At 43.1% G+C, this 17,622-nt stretch overlaps 1 protein-coding gene across 8 annotated transcripts in view; it reads right to left on the bottom strand.

Moving 5' to 3' along the window:
- Nucleotides 1-200: 200 nt before the first annotated feature.
- Nucleotides 201-17,622, bottom strand: part of c6h18orf21 (chromosome 6 C18orf21 homolog) — a 92,009-nt gene continuing 74,587 nt past the window's right edge. For all 8 annotated transcript variants that reach the window (XM_072509597.1, XM_072509600.1, XM_072509595.1 and 5 more), the window contains one exon: nucleotides 201-7,159. In XM_072509597.1, the coding sequence (XP_072365698.1) occupies nucleotides 7,006-7,159 (154 nt within the window). In that variant the 3' untranslated portion in view covers nucleotides 201-7,005. The remainder of the gene's footprint in view (nucleotides 7,160-17,622) is intronic.

The following is a 17,622-nucleotide window of genomic DNA, read 5'->3' as shown; positions in this document are numbered from 1 at the left end:
AGAGCATACCCACTTGATGCAGAATAAAAGCTTTTCCTCATTCCAACATTCCAGTCTCACAACAGGTAGGCTGGTTTAAAACTATCTCCAATTTGTCTGATCTTGCATTTATGTGTATCAGCGAAATGGATCTTTTATTTAATTGATTAAGCAAATTCAGTGGGGTTAGGGTTAGAAGAAAGGACGCAAATAACATAACATGCTGTATAAACAAAATGTTTATTTTTGTTACACTGTCTACCATGCATTCCAGTTCATTTGACAGCTCATAAATACTGGACCATTACATCGATGATAAACCTAATAGCCAAAATTTACAATAAATGAATTACAGATGTAGAAACTCACAAGGAACTGGTAGTACAATAATTGATTTACTTAATGCATAAACAGTTAAATAAACAGAGTTCGGAATCTTTAAAGTACCTTTCAGTAACTGTTTAATTCGGTCTCTGATAAATTTTTACATGACAATTACTGCACATGTTCCTAACATGCCGAAACTGGAATGGGTAGTACATAGCAGGAAAATTTAAAGCCCTAGAATACCGCTGGCCAGATATACGCCAATATTATTGTGATTCTTCAAAATACAGTGCAGAAGAGGCCCTTCGGCCCATCAAATCTGCATCAAGACAATTCTGGTTTCGCTGAAGAACCAATGAAAGTTTTTAATAGGCAATTGGGATTTATAGGTATTAATTTGACATGGTTGTCTTCCTTTTGAAATGTTCTCCACTGCAATTACTTCAACAATTTTAACCAACCAATACCTTCCATATAACCCGTTAACAAGACAATATTGTCTGCAAATAGCTCCAGAAATGCCTGGAACAACCACAATAACCCATTTCTTATTGTCAGGAATAGCATAGATAATGACTTACTCAATGATTCACCTTTCCTTGCACATATCTTGAACTGGAGTACAGATCCCACATAAAATCCACTCCCTCAGCTTTCTACTTTTTTGAGGACTGTACAAGGAACTAAGTCACAATCCTTTCAAACATCGCTAATGGAATTGAAGTGGATTTCGACATTTCAACCCCAGCTAACTGATCAGTTTTAATAAAAGCAAATTACTGCAGATGCCGTACATCTGAAATAAAAGCAGAAAATGCTGTATAAACTCAGCAGGTCTTGCAGCATCATCGGAGAGAGAAACAGAGTCAATATTTTGACCCTTCTACAGACCAGTTATACGGACTCAAAATGTCATCTCTCTCTACAGATGCTACAAGACCTGCTGAGTTAATCCAGCATTTTCTGTTTTGATCAGTTTTAATACCTGGCCTCATATAAAAATGATCCACTCCGTTACAGCATGACGGAGCTTTGCCTTGTTGCCATAGATTTACAGAATTATTGCCATTTGCAAAACAAGGCGAGAAGGGTAAACATTCTTAAATTTAATACTAGTAGATGATGCTCACTGTGAACCTAGTATATAGAATGCTGTTTTATAGCATGAGCCCCCTAAACCCCAACACCAGCAGGCCTTTTCATATCCAACAGTCCCAGAGGGTCCCTCCCTGCAATCGGATTGCTCTCTTTCCATTTCCTGTCCATCTTCCCATCTTCAAAAGGGTCCTTTTCCTCCCCATTGCCCAGGTGTTAGCGCTGGTAAAATAAATAAATCAGTGTTCATATGCATATCAAAACAATTGTGTACTGTTAAATTTTTAAAGGCTAGACTCCAACATCTTAAACCTTTTCCTTTCTTGTTTCCCTTCTCGGTCAGCAGTTTGAGGCATCACTCAGGACTTGAGTATAGTCTCGCTGACACTCTGGTGCAGCGACGAGGCAATGCTGCTGTCAGAGGAATTGTCTTTCAGAGACGTTAAACCAAGGACCTATCTGTTCTCTCCATTGGACATAACAGATTCCATGCTACATTTTTGAAGATGAGTAAGGGTTCTCTGTGTCTTGACCAACAATGATCTCTCAACAAACACAAGCAAAAATGAATTAAATTCATTCAGTTACTTATTTGTGGAACCTTGCCATGTAGTTAGTTGTTGCCATGTTTGAGGTGGAGGACACTTCTGAAAATGTTTTTAAGGAACTGAGGCAAACTCTAGCATTTTATTCTAGAACTAATGAATACTTTTATTTCATAAATATTTTAGGGTTGCAGAGATCCAGTCCATATATCTATACCGTCACTAAGACTGCTATTTTCACCGTCACAATATCTTACAACTTTATCATTGCCTCAGCACATTTGTCACTGAAATTGTCATCCATGCCTGTGTTACATCTGACGTCGACAATTCCAATGCACTCCTAGACAGCCTGCCACATTCTAAACTCTAAACATTTGAGCTCATCCAAAAACATTGCTACACTAAGTCCCGTTCACCTGTCATCTAAGCTTGCTAACCTACATAAACTTCCAATTAAGCAATACTTCATTTCTAACATCTCATCCTCCTTTTCAAATCCCTTTGGGGCCTCACCTCATCTCTCTAATCCCCCCCAGTCCATAATCCTCCAAGATCTGTGTTCTTCTAATTCTGGCCTCTTGAAGAACCCCTGATTTAAAATGTTTCAACTTTGGTGGCTGTGCCTTTAGCCACCAAGGCCATGGGCTCTGGGATTCCCTCCCCACACCTCTCTGCTTTTCTTTCCTCCTTTATGTCTTCAACCAACCTTTTCATCACATGCCCTAACATCACTATGTGACGTGGTGTCAAATTTTGCTCAATAACATTTCTGTTAAGTACCTGGCGACATAGTGGAGATGGGGGTACTAGTGAACTGTGTGTGTAAGCCATGTTGGCTGGGTATGGATTTTGGGGGGCTATTCACTGTGTTATGTTTGCTTTTGAAATTGTTGTTAAAAATTACAAATGCCTTGATAAAATGTTTTTTTTAATAAAAAAAGGACCTGGGGACATTTCATTACATTAAAGATGGTAATTTCCAGCTGTCTGTTCTGCATACTTGGCTCAGGGAAAGCTAACTGGTTGCTAACTGGAGAGTAACTAGAGCAATTCAACTATTTGATTGGTAGTTTTTCATGGTAATTTGCTGATCGCTGATCATAGAAAAGTGATCAAGCATGGGAATGCCAAGTGCTTTTGGTTGTTTGTTCCATCAAATTTGTTAACTTTGGATCAGTATTACATTTGATCCAATCATAATTTTTTAATGCTCTGGAGAAACATGTGAGGTGCAATATATGTTTGCGGTATGGTGTCTCAGGAAAACACACTAACAGGGCAGCACGGTGGCTCAGTAGGTTAGCACTGCGGCCTCATGGCACCGAGGTACCAGGTACGATCCCGGCTCTGAGTCACTGTCCGTGTGGAGTTTGCACTTTCTCCCCATGTTTGCATGGGTTTCACCGCCACAACCTAAAACAATGTGCATGCTAGGTAAGATTGGCCACGCTAAATTGCCCCTTAATTGGAAAAAATGAATTGGGTACTCAATTTTTTTTTAAGAAAGGAAAACACACTAAAGAAAATAACCTGCAATTATATAGAACCTCTATGTTCACAGAATGTCCAAGCTTTTTTTTGAAGTGATGTTGCATAGGGAAATATGACAACCCATAGACAACATAGATAAGCTGCAGAGCTGGGCTGAGAGGTGGCAAATGGAGTTTAATGTAGAGAAGTGTGAGGAAGGAATAACAGGAATGCGGAATATTTGGCTAATGGTAAAGTTCTTGGAAGTGTGGATGAGCAGAGGGATCTAGGTGTCCATGTACATAGATCCCTGAAAGTTGCCACCCAGGTTGATAGGGTTGTGAAGAAGGCCTATGGAGTGTTGGCCTTTATTGGTAGAGGGATTGAATTCCGGAGTCAGGAGGTCATGTTGCAGCTGTACAAAACTCTGGTACGGCCGCATTTGGAGTATTGCGTACAGTTCTGGTCACCGCATTATAGGAAGGACGTGGAGGCTTTGGAGCGGGTGCAGAGGAGATTTACCAGGATGTTGCCTGGTATGGAGGGAAAATCTTATGAGGAAAGGCTGATGGACTTGAGGTTGTTTTTGTTGGAGAGAAGATTAAGAGGAGACTTAATAGAGGCATACAAAATGATCAGGGGGTTGGATAGGGTGGACAGTGAGAGCCTTCTCCCGCGGATGGAAATGGCTGGCACGAGGGGACATAGCTTTAAACTGAGGGGTAATAGATATAGGACAGAGGTCAGAGGTAGGTTCTTTACGCAAAGAGTGGTGAGGCCGTGGAATGCCCTACCTGCAACAGTAGTGAACTTGCCAACATTGAGGGCATTTAAAAGTTTATTGGATAAGCATATGGATGATAATGGCATAGTGTAGGTTAGATGGCTTTTGTTTCGGTGCAACATCGTGGGCCGAAGGGCCTGTACTGCGCTGTATCGTTCTATGTTCTATGTTGTATACAGCCTAGGCCACCAAACAGTAAATTAGAGCAATGAACCTGTTTTCAAGGTGATGTTTGAAGGAATAGTGTTGACAAGGATATTGGGAGAATTCCTTGCTCTTGTTCAACTGGTACTATTCAATCTTTCCTTAACATAGAAGACCATTTAGCCCATCACTTTTTATGCTAGTTCTTTGAAATGGCTATCCAATTAGCACTACTCCCCTGCCATTTTGGCACTGCAGCAAACATTTTCCCTTCAGATATTTATCTAATTTCCTTTTGAAAGTTATTATTGAATCCACGTCCATCTGACAGACAAATCATAGTTTAAAGTCTCACTGAAAAGGCAGCGCCCCCAGTGATGCATCAGTACTGCAATAAAGGTAGAAACATTTTAATTGTTTGTGCAGACTTAAGCATATACAGTATACTGAGGCGAGTGTGTTTGGTCATCTTTTCTACATGTACAATTGACTCATACTGTTTAAATATGGATCATACTGGGCATGAATGAAATCTGCACTTTTAAAGATTTCACAGCCGTTCAGTCAGTAACACTGCCCTGTAAGATATAGTGACAAATTGAAACTGGCAAAATCTGTTGTTAGAACATAGAACAATACAGCACAGTACAGGCCCTTCGGCCCACAATGTTGCACCAAAACAAAAGCCATCTAACCTACACTATACCATTATCATCCATATGTTTATCCAATAAACTTTTAAATGCCCTCAATGTTCTCGGGTATTAAAACATTTTCCAAGCCAAGACAGAACATCAGAGACTAATATTTGTAAATTTATCTCAAGAAGAGCTTTACAAATAAAGGACAGGGGATCACACTGCCTTTTCAACTTTGACATAGGCTCAGATTCAGAACAGACTAATGAGACACAAGTCTATGGTTGAGGGGGGGGGGGGGGGGGGGGAGAAAGAGAGATTTTCCTCTCACATTTTTCAGGGGCAGGATTGACGATGGGAGCTGAAAATCCCTTGGGGGTTCCCAAACGCAATTCTGGCAGGATTCCATAGCAATTGTCCTCGCCCTTAACATATTGGGAATCCTGATGAATATTTGAATCTTTTAAATTTCATTATGAGGCCTGATAGATTGTCCATTCACGTTGGCACACAGACATTAATCACGACAAGTCTCGCACAGCATGCACCTGGCAAGCAGAACTCAGCAGAGGGGTTCAGGTGAATGCTTTGCTCAGGTGGGAGACAGTCAAGCCTGGGGCCTGGGTGAATGCCATTTTAATTTCTTGTATAGGGGTGCCTTTAAATTTCTGGTGGGATGGGCTCAATAATTTTTCCAGCTAGGTGCCAAATGATACAGTGGGGAAAGCCGCATTTTTCCCACCCACTGCGTCACTCTGCCTAATTTGGGGGAAAATTCCATCCTCTCTCAGACTACAAGAACTGTTTGTCAAATTAAGTCAGGCAAAACTACCACAACTGTAACCAATGTTCCCTCATTTGCTGTTGGTGTGCACAGCCTATTCATTTAAGTGTATGGGACCTGTATTTGTTTATGCGGTCACGCAGGTGTGCTACTTAAAGGGGCTGACTGGTGCTCAGCCTGCACAGGAACGTCCAGGTTGTTGCAGAGGGATGTTGATTGTCAACTAGTGTTACAATCTCTCTCAAACTGGTGTGGGAAATAAATACATCACTCCGGCACAGTAAACTGGGTAAGGGATAAAATTGTATTGTATCTGGCCCAGGCACTGGACTAAGAAATTATTTCATTTTCTAGCATAACAATATTTTGCCTCTGTAAGCATCAATTTCTGTTTAAACGGAAACACAAGACTTGACAGTATTTTAATAAATTACATCTTTACCAAGATGTTTGCTCAAGTACATTTCATGAAGTAGACATATAACCTTATTATACAATATCAATATTATTACATCTATTAATGAAGTTTCCTGTTTTGCTGCAACTTTAAATTATTCTCCGTGTCCATCTGTCCTGACCCTTTGCAACCTTATTCCAACCATACTCAAATTCAATGTTATTTTCCACTGTAACTGGCCAGTCATCAGTCTGACCTCTCCCACCTACTCTCTGCTTGAGACTTCTTTCAGGGGCAAGTAGGAGAAAAAAATACTTAATTCCATGAACACTGTACACAATTAGAGAAGCTGAAAATATTAAGATAGTAAAGTTCATCATTCCTTTCGCAATAACATATCCGACCTGTGCTTTATTAATTAACCATTTATGTCCTGGCAGGTGCTGCCATTTGAACCTTTGCATGTAGAAGTCTAATGGATTTCTATCCTTCTGCAGATAGCAGTATGCTTCAGAGAAAACCAAATGGCAGCTTAGCTGACCACTTACCAGGCTGTGCACATGCTTCTGTTTAATCACAGTACCGCAGACACACTGTTGTCGGTCAGAGCTCCAACATGCTTGCTCTTTTAATATTTCTGATAATTGTTTATAAACAGCAAAGAAAAATTTATTTTATGGCAACATCACAAAATGCATAAAGCTGTTATGGTCATGCACCCAACTGATTATGCGAATTGCCAAGGCAATTCACCTTTTCCCACTTACTACTTTTGCTCTGACTTGTGCAGACACAAAGTTTAAGCATTACAAATAAGATAAGATCACATAAATTGCAGTTTACACTGAAGATAGGAAATCTCGAAGAGTCCCTTTATTGTCCTGGTGTTTCTGCTCACAATTCAAAAGCATCTTTAGACGAGAGCAGTGTAGCTTTTTTCCTTTAACGGATTTCAATGAAGGCGATGATGTGGAAGGCGTAGAGACAGATGTTCTGAAAAGATAAATGTGAAAATTATAATATTAAAGCACTACATTAATAAGGATCATTATACCAGAGGCAAGTGAAAGGCCTCTAACACATTAAATTCTTTAATCTGAAATCAGCATTTAGTAGAAAAATGCCATTGCTAACCAACAAATAAAAATAAGTGAAACAACTAAAAATCTGTTGCCAATCTCACTTCAATATAGTTTTAGATAAAAAGTCTTCATGTACTTACAGAAAGGTCACATCATACTGTTTCTATCACACATTGAACTTGATCTCCTGTGTGTACTTATTTACATACATCTTCCAGTCCTTCTGCATTCGCTGCTCCCAATGTGGTCTCCTCTATATCGGAGAGACCAAACGCAGACTGGGTGATCGCTTTGCTGAGCACCTTCTGTCTGTGCGCATTCAGGACCCTGACATTCCCGTTGCTTGACATTTTAACAAAAGACACTGCTCCCATGCCCACATGTCTGTTCTTGGTCTGCTGCAATGTTCCAGTGAAGCTCAACGCAAACTGGAAGAACAACATCTCATCTTCCGGTTAGGCACGCTACAGCCTTCCGGTCTCAACATCAAATTCAACAACTTCAGATGATCAGCTCTACCCCACCTCGACCAATTTGTTTTCATCCCATTTCATTTTAACTGTCTTTTACTATTTCTTTCTTTCTTAATATATATTTAACCCCCCCCCCCCCACACACACTTTTCTCCTCTTTGCTTCCCCCTTCGCCTCCTCCCACATCTACAGTTCATCCTCTGTTGTGAGTTTCTCTGCTGTTTGGCCTTTCACATCTTTTGTTCTCCCTGGGGACTGCCATTTGCACTCTTTCCCCTTGGTTTCTGTAGCCATTAGCACCCGGTTTCCCTGGGTTTCTGTGGCTATGACTCATCTTTCATTCTCACTCCACATTTCCCACTTTCTCTGTCTGGTGGCTTTGACAAAGAGTCATCGGACTCAAAACGTTAGCTCTTTTCTCTCCCTACAGATGTTGGCAGACTTGCTGAGATTTTCCAGCATTTTCTCTTTCATTCCAGTCCTTCTGGCTCCCAAGATTGTGCCTTGAAGCTGCTAATTCTGTGGGCAATTATCCACCCTGAGGCTTACTGTTTTGAATTTCTTAAACACTTCTTAAAAAATGCAATAACTTATTGTTTTTTGAAAAAGCTGATCCCTTGGGCAATGGGAACCAGGTAGTGTGTTTGGGATGCCAGAATGTACCTGGGGAAGTAGGAGGCTCACAAGCTATCTCTAAGGGTATTTCCCATCTTTCTCATTTTCAGTGTGAGTTAGATCAGAGAAACAACAAAGGTAAGGAAATTAACACAGCAGTACTGCAGATGTGGTCTCAGCAAGGTCTTAGACATTTGCAGTAGCTTTTCTCTTCCTTTGGCATAAAGGTTAACATATCATTTGCTTTCCTAATAGCTTGTTGTACCTGCATGCTGATTTTGTGAGGTCGAAGGTCCCTCTGAATACCAGCATCTCTTAGTCTCTCATCATTTAAAAAAATAAGCCACTTTTCTACAATATATACCATCTGTCTTGTTCTTGCCCATTCAGTTAACGGTCTAAATCCTTTAGTAGCCTCTACGCATCTTCCTCAAAGCTTACTTTCCCAACTAACTTTTATCCTCAGCAAGTCTGGATATGTCACACTCATTCCCCAGATATTTCAAATACCATACACCTTCCAAACTATGAGGACTAATCTAGAATCTAGGAAGTTTGGAGGATCAAAACCAATGCATCTACTTATCTTTGTAACCATCCCTTTCAAAACCGTAAGATGTAGACCATCATATCTATGGATTGTTGGCTTTTATTCCCATTAACCTTCTGCACTACAATTTCTCAACTAGTCCCCAATTTCTTCATTTTCATTAGACCTTGAGGTGCTCACTTGGTTCTGCAATGTTTATAGTGTATTTGATTGTGAAGATTGGCCCATAATTTCCAGCGGATACCAACTCTGGATGGGCTTGCCCATGTTGAAATTCCAAAGCCCCTGACTCGCTCAACCGTCCACACTCAGGCTGGATGAGACAGGGTCAGTGAGATGGGGGGTTGGACCAAGAAAGAGGGGAGGTGGGCCGGGCAGGGAGGAGGAGAGGAGGTGGTTGGAGAAGTTGCACCAGTGGAAAAGTGGGTGTCCGGTGTAGGGTCAGCCTGAGGGTGTACTTGCTTGGGTTGGTGTGAGGGTCTCCTTGGGGGGGGGGGGGGGGGTTGTGTATTTGCTGGCTGTCCTGTGCGGGGCTCAGTCTGGGTGTTTCTTCGGACTCTTGCAGAGTAACTATCAGGGTTAAACTGGCAGAACCATCTGAAGTTAGCAATTTAAATCACTTCTGTTGGATGGTTCCCAGCTGAGCACAATTGTCCAGGGGAAGTTAGCACTTCAGGACAATTTCCAGGTGAACCCTTACGTGGGAACTTCCAAGAGGGATTCTCCATGGCATCCTTGGGTACCCTCTAAATGCAATGCTGGGGAACCAGGAAGTTATGGGCTATTGTTTATTGTTTCTCTCATTTCTTTATTCCCCATTAAAATTTCTCCTGTCACTGCCATAAGGGACCCACATTTACTCTTGTTAATAGCTTCCCTTCTACATGTCCATTAAAGCTTTTCTAAACTCTACTTGGCATACTCTTACCCTATTTTCTCTTCCTAACATGAATTTCTTTGCTGAATCCTCAGAAATATTACATTCTTTGGTCACATGAAAGTCGCTTTCTTTTATCTATTATCTTTAACTTCTCTCATTAACAGTTGGCCACTTTTCCCATGGGATTTTAATTCCTTCAGGAAAGGTATAATCATTGTGATTTATTAATTAATCCTTTAAGTGTTTGCCAATGCCCAGCTACCAACATTTTTAAAGCAGTATCCCAATCTACATTAGCCAGCTCACCCCTGATAACTATGATTTTTCCTCACTAAGACTTAAGACCCGAGCTTTGTACTCTCAAACTCAATATAAACCTCACTGAGATCACTCTTCCCCACAGGTTCCTTGACTGCTATTAATTATCATGTTTGATTACAAAACAGTAAATCTAAAAAGCATGTTACCTCGTTGGTTCCTTGACATATCAAATTAGAAAATTACTTTGAAGGCACTCCACACTATCACTGTAAATTTTGTTTGCCCAGTTTGTATGGATATTTAAATTTCCATGATGAATAATGTATTGCCCTTGTTACATGCATGTCTAATTCACTCTGTACACTATACGTGTACTTTCAGTGGGTTTATGAACAACTTGCAGCAGGGCTTTCCTGCTCCTTGTTGCTTCTTAGGTCCACCCAAACTGATTCTTTATTCTGATTTTCTGAGCTAAGATGTTTTTTCTTGATGTCTTTATCCCAGCGTTCATCAACTGCAAACCAGCCTCCTTTCCTATTTTGCCTTTTGAAAATTAATTTACGTCAGCGTCGGTGTCACTGGTTGGGCCAACGTTTATTGCCCATCCCAATTGCCCTGCATTTCAGAGGCATTTAAGAGTCAACCACATTGCTGTGGGTCTGGAGTCACATGTAGATCAGACCAGATAAGGATGGCAAATTTCCTTCCCTAAAAGACATTTAGTCGGTATCTCCTGTACAAACATAGAAAATAGGAGCAGGAGGCCGCCTTTTGGCCCTTCAAGCCTGCTCCACCATTCATTATGATCATGGCTGATCATCCAACTCAATAGCTTAAAAATGAAAAATTAAATGAAATGAAAATCGCTTATTGTCACAAGTAGGCTTCAAATGAAGTTACTGTGAAAAGCCCCTAGTCGCCATGTTCCGGCGCCTGTTCGGGGAGGCTGGTACGGGAATTGAACCCGCGCTGCTGGCCTGCCTTGGTCTGCTTTAAAAGCCAGCTCTTCTTGAACTTCTGCTTCACCTCCTTCCTGTGGTAACAAATTCCATAGCGACTTCCACTCTCTCTGTCCTAAATGGTCCACACCATATCCTCAGACTGTGACCCCTGGTTCTGGACATCCCCACCAATGGGAACATCGTTTTCACATCTACCCTGTCTAGTCCTGTTAGAATTTTATCGGTTTCTATGAGATCCCCCCCCGCCCCATTCTTCTGAATTGCAGCGAATATAATACTAACTGACTCAATCTCTCCTCATACGTTAGTCCCGCCATCCCAGCAATCAGTCTGGTAAACCTTTGCTGCACTCCCTCTATAGCAAGAACATCCTTCCTCAGATAAGGAGACCAAAAAGGCACATAGTATTCCAGGTGTGGCCTCACCAAAGCCCTGTATGATTGCAGCAAGACATCCCTGCTCCTGTACTCAAATCCTCTCTCTATGAAGGCCAGCATAACATTTGCCTTCTTTACTGCCTGCTGCACCTGCATGCTTACCTTCGGTGACTGGTGTACAAGCGGCACTTACTCAGCAAGTGGGACTTACTCGGCAATAACCTGCTCACGGATGCTCAGTTTGGGTTCCGCCAGGGTCACTCAGCTTCTGACCTCATTACAGCCTTGGTTCAAACATGGGCAAAAATCTGAATGCCAGAGGTGAAGTGAGAGTGACTGCCCTTGACATCAAGACAGCATTTGACCAAGCATGGAGTAAATGGGAATCAGGGGGAAAGCTCCCCACTGTTTGGAGTCACATCTGGCACAAAGGAAAATGGTTGTGGTGGTTGGAGACCAATCATCTCAGCTCATGTCATCATTGCAGGAATTCCTCAGGGTAGGCTACTTCATCAATTACCTGTTTTACATCAGAAGTGGAGATGGTTGCGGATGACTGCACAATGTCCAGCACCATTCGCGACATGAAGCAGTCCATGCCCAAATGCAGCAAGACTCGGACAATACCCAGGCTAGGGAGGACAAGTGGCAAGTTACATTTGTGCCACACAAGTGCCAGGCAATGACCATCTCCTACAAGAAAAGATCTAACCATCACCCTTTAACATTCAATGGCATTACCATCGCTGAATTCCCCACAATCAACAGCCTGGGGGTTACCATTGATCAGAAACTGAACTGGACTAGCCATATTAATACTGTGGCTACCAGGGCAGATCAAAGGCTAGGAATCCTACAGCGAGTAACTCACCTCCTGACACCCCCCCTCCCCCCTCCCCCCCCCCCGCCACCCCCAAGCATGTCCACTATCCACAAGTCAGGAATGTAATGGAATACACTCCACTTGCCTGGAGTGCAGTTCCAACAACACTCAAGAAGCTCGACACCATCCTGGACGACGCAGCCCACTTGATTGCTCCTCCTTCCACAAACATTCAAACCCTCCACCCACCGACAAACAGTGGCAACCTTGTTGTACCATCTACAAGATGCACTGCAGTAAGTCACCAAGATTCCTTAGACAGCACCTTCCAAACCCACGACCACTACCATCTACAAGGACAGGAGGAGCAGATACCTGGGAACCCCACCACCTGGAGGTTCACCTCCAAGTCACTCACCACCCTGACTTGGAAATAGATCGTCGTTCCTTCACTGTCGCTGGGGCAAAATCCTGGAACTCCCTCCCTAACAGCACAGTGGGTGTACCTACACCTGAAGGACTGCAGTGGTTCGAGAAGGCAACTCACCACCACCTTCTGAAGTGCAACTAGGGATGGGCAATACATGCTGGCCCAACCAGCGACGCCCACATCCCATAAATGAATTAAAACATTTTAAAAACAAGGCCACCCAGGTCTTGTTGCATATTCCCTCTTTGAATTTATGGTCATTCAGATAATAGTCTGCTTCCCATTTTGGCTACCAAAGTGATAACCTCACATTTCTCCAAATTATACTGCATCTGCCATTCGTTTGCCCACTCAGTCAATTTGTCCACATTGCACTGAAGGATCTCTGCATCCTTCTGGCAGCTCACCCTCCCACCCAACTTTGTGTCATCTGCAAATTTGGAGATATTGGGCTGGATCCTCCGATTCTGCGGCTATGTCCCCTTGCCGGAATGGGAATGGTGGCGTTTTAAGCCAGACAAAATGGCGCAAAACGGCCACTGATTCCCCGTTTTGCTGGGGCCTAGCATGCTGGCAGCGTAGAGCACCTGGATCTAGCTGCCGATATGCCCTGGAGAATTGCTGGGTCCGTTATCATGCATGCACACGGCGGTGGCCTGCAGCGCCGCGCCTTGATACATGGAGGAAGCCGCTCGGGGACCCAGCCGCCGAAATAGTGCCCCCTCTTTTGCTGGCTGGCGCGCCCCGGACCACCACCCACAGTGCCCCCAGCCCCGAATAATGTCCCCCTCTGCCCACGGATTGTCCCTCCCCCGACTGTGGCGGCGCTGGACTGAATCCGCAGCTGCCACACCGAGTTCCAGATGGATGTGACCACATGCAACCCACGCCGTCTGGAACATGGCTGGTTGGCGGCGGAGCATCGGGGGGGCGGGCCTCAGGCAATGTCCTGAAGCCGTCCCGCGGCATACGAGGGGGCGGAGCATCGTAAAAGCTGCACCGCCCCCGATTCAGTTGGAAACATGGGTTCTCCGGCCAATCGCTGAACGCGATTTCGGCGTCGGCGACCAGAGAATCCAGCTCATTACATTTTGTTCCCTCATATAAATCATTAATATATATTACGAATAGCTGGGGTCCTAGCACCCAATCCCTGCGGTACCTCTTTAATCACTGCCGGCCAATTTGAAAAAGACCCGTCAATTCCTACTCTTTGTTTTCTGTCTGCCAAACAGCTTTCTATCCATCTCAATACACTACCCCTTACCCCATGCACTTTAATTTTAGACGCTAATCTCTTAAATCAAGTCAAGTATCCTTGAATTGGGCAGCACGGTGACGCAGTGGGTTAGCCCTACTGCCTCACGGCGCCGAGGTCCCAGGTTCGATCCCGGCTCTGGGTCACTATCCGTGTGGAGTTTGCATATTCTCCCCGTGTTTCCATGGGTTTCGCCCCCACAACCAAAGATGTGCAGGCTAGGTGGATTGGCCACGCTAAATTGCCCCTTAAATTGGAAAAAATGAATTGGATACTCTAAATTTATTTTAAAAAAGTATTCTTGAATATTTGATTCCGGACCGTGGTCACTCAGCAATTATGCTCCCCAACAGAGGAGTTTAAAGATGGAGGACATGAAAATTCTAGTGGGTGCCATATCTGCCGCCTATCACCCTAGTGCTCATTGAGGCCAAGTGCCGATGACCGCTGTGGTAAGGGGAGGTCTATGCCAGTCAGGAAGCCTGACAGCCTTAGGTTAGCTGTGCAGGCAGGTGTCGGACAAGGGCTCCCAAGCCCATTGGAAACAGCCTCCCACCAATGTCACCATCTTTAAACCCCCCGCCCCACCTGTCTCTCAAGCGTGACCCCCCACCCCAGGGCTGAGGCCCCAAACCGAGGCTTCTCATTTGATGGGGACTGCCTATAGTGTGCCATTTCTTGATTTTCAATTGCAAAATCATCTGCCTGATGGGAACCTGTGGCAGTAATGGGCAGGGAAGGCAAATTCTGCTGCATGACAGGGAGGCCTGAAGCAACATTAATGGCCATTGGCTTAACATCATTCTAGTTGGTTGGTACCCAAAATTAGTAACTATAGGTGTCAAACCCCAGAGATTCAGGGTGCTGCACCTGAAAACAAGAGTGTGTGTCCATGTACTAACTATCTACATCTTCTCACACCCAGGCTTTTCCCTCTCCCAGACCCTTCCATCAGGCAGAAGATACAGAAGTCTGAAGACCCACATATGCAGACATGGGAACAGCTTCTTCCCCACAGCTACAAGACTCCTCAATGACTCCCCCTCAGATTGATTTGTTCCCTGTAAGAACACTATTCACAACGCTGTGTACTGCTCCTGCTCATCTATTGTTATCTGAAGACTATGCCCCAGTTTTAGAATCACCAGCCAGGGGAAACAGTTCCGTAGCATGCAATGTGCCTTGTCAAGATCTCCAAGAATCTTATTTGGTTCAATGAGGTCACCTTTTATTCTTCTCAACTAGAGAGGGTTAGGTTTTATTCTACTCAATCTCTTACAGAACAACCCTCTCATCCCACGGAATCAATCCAGTAAACCTTTGTTGCACCCACAAGGCAAGTATACCTTTGAGATTGTCACAGGCTTACTGAAAGGAAGAGCAGGCTCAAGGGACAGCATGGCCTAATTTTGTTTCTATTTCTTATGTTATGTTCTTACTCTTGTCTCATTACCATAGCCTCTAAATTCTTGTACCTACAGCAGGTGCTGGTGCTCCTTAGAGAAACCCTTGGAAGTAACACAGAAGGACTGGAGATGTGGTCCCTTTATAATCGACGTTGAAAATGAAACATATGTGTAACCCAGGTAACAATGTAGAAGAAAATAAGCCCACTGGGTTTTTACATACTATATAAGATTCCACCCTGAAAGAAAAAGGGGACAAATCTGTACAGACTGTATAGTTGATTGTTGGGAAGTATGTTTCCTGGGGTGTTTATTGGCTGCAACCAGCTTTGATACATGTTTGTAATAAAATACATTTTTAAAAAAGATTCCACCCTTTAAAAACATATTTTCTTTCAACTTACCATGGGGAGTGCCATAAAAATCTTAAATCTACATATTAAAATTAGTGCTTGGGTCACATATTCCATTCAAAGTGTTATTTAAACATTCCTGTGGGAAATCTCTCGTTAAAATGTCTGCAGGTAGATGTTAGTTTCCAGGTAATGTTTCTCTGCTCAAATTAGATTTCCAATGTTAGTCTGCTTCCCGATACGTAACAATTTCCTGCAACACCATAAATCACTCTTCAAGCAGTTGCACAGATTTTCTGTCACTCATTGTAATGTAACGCCTCCACATGCTCAGTCTACAAAGCATTAAAAACTTTGTTGTTTACATTGTGACTCTGACCTCAAATGCCTCCAGATGATTTAAAAAAAGTCAATGATATTATAGCAGGAATCCAGGATGTGTAGGGTGGGTGTTCATGTTTTCTGCTAAAGACCAGTGTAACCTCACAGGTGCACAGGCTAAGTGACAACACTCGCTGCCCAGCTGTTGCCTCTGGTCTGCCTTGAACGCTGCAACTTGTTAGACTCTACCAGATCCACCCATTACCTCAAGCCACCTTAAAATGTGAAGCACACAGCACACCTCAGATGATTTAATACCACTGCTAACCCCCCACTATGGCCAATTCTGATCCCGCAAGACAATTTGCCTCCATTCTGATCTCCTCCCCACTCCCGGACTTTACATCTACTCACCCATGTCATTCTTCTGCCTGTCGATAGCTAGCCCGTTGCCTGTGTCAATGCGATACCCCTTTTCAGGATGTTAATCTCTCTCCTGGTCAGTAATTAATTCTACCACCGTTTCTAAAATGTTAGTAATTTATTTTCGCATTGAGGAACTAGGTGAGGGACATAATTAAATAAATCTCTGCAGAATATTAATTCCTTTACTCTCCCAGCTTTTATTGATTTCTTTATTCTATTATCTCTCACCATTTCTGTCAGTACAATTTGTAACATCACTCCTCCATCAACAGATTAAAATTCCATGTGCAAGGGTAGCATGGTGGCGCAGTGGTAGCACTGCTGCCTCACGGCGTCGAGGTCTCAGGTTCGATCCCGGCTGTGGGTCACTGTCCGTTGTGGAGTTTGCACATTCTCCCCGTGTTTGCGTGGGTTTCGCCCCCACAACCCAAAGATGTGCAGGGTAGGTGGATTGGCCATGCTAAATTGGCCCTTAATTGGAAAACATGAATTGGGTACTCGATTTTTAAAAAAAAAAATTCCATGTGCATATTTCCCGCCATCCCAATGGATTACTTTCATATAATTTTAACAATGAAACTTCCAATGTAAATATTTAGAATGGAAATGAAAATTATATTAACTAACAGTTGGCAATGTAATGCAAACCATACAATTGATAATGTTTCCACACTACACACAAACTTGAAGCTAAATAATTCAATCACTACAAACAGGAGACAAAAAATGCTGAAAATATTCCGAAGCTTGGGCAACATTCTGTGGATAGGGAAACTAAATTAATTTCTCAGGTACATGACCTTTCATTAGAATTGGGAAATGCGAGCACATTGGCGTAGTGGTTAGCACTGCTGTCTCACGGCGCCGAGATACCAGGTTCGATCCCGGCTCTGGGTACCGTCCGAGTGGAGTTTGCACATTCTCCGTGTTTATGTGGGTTTCACCCGCACAACCCAAAGATGTGCAGGTTAGGTGGATTGGCCACGCTAAATTGCCCCTTAATTGGAAAAAACGAATTGAGTACTCTAAATTTATATTAAAAAAAGAATTGGGAAATGTTGGGACAAAGGAAGGTTTGTGATAGGGTGGAACCCAACAGGGATTCAATGATAGAAGCGTTACAGGAAATAATGGGGTAAGGAAATAATCAAAGACGTGCTTACAGCAAATGTACTGAAAGCAAAATTAAAAGAAAAATCAAAACATGCAAAGGAAACAAATTGGGGGGCAGAGTTACTG

Source organism: Scyliorhinus torazame, chromosome 6 (assembly GCF_047496885.1).
Source record: "Scyliorhinus torazame isolate Kashiwa2021f chromosome 6, sScyTor2.1, whole genome shotgun sequence".
Lineage (NCBI taxonomy): Eukaryota > Metazoa > Chordata > Chondrichthyes > Carcharhiniformes > Scyliorhinidae > Scyliorhinus > Scyliorhinus torazame.
The sequence above is the reverse complement of the archived record's forward strand: the minus strand, read 5'-3'. Positions and strand labels throughout refer to the sequence as shown.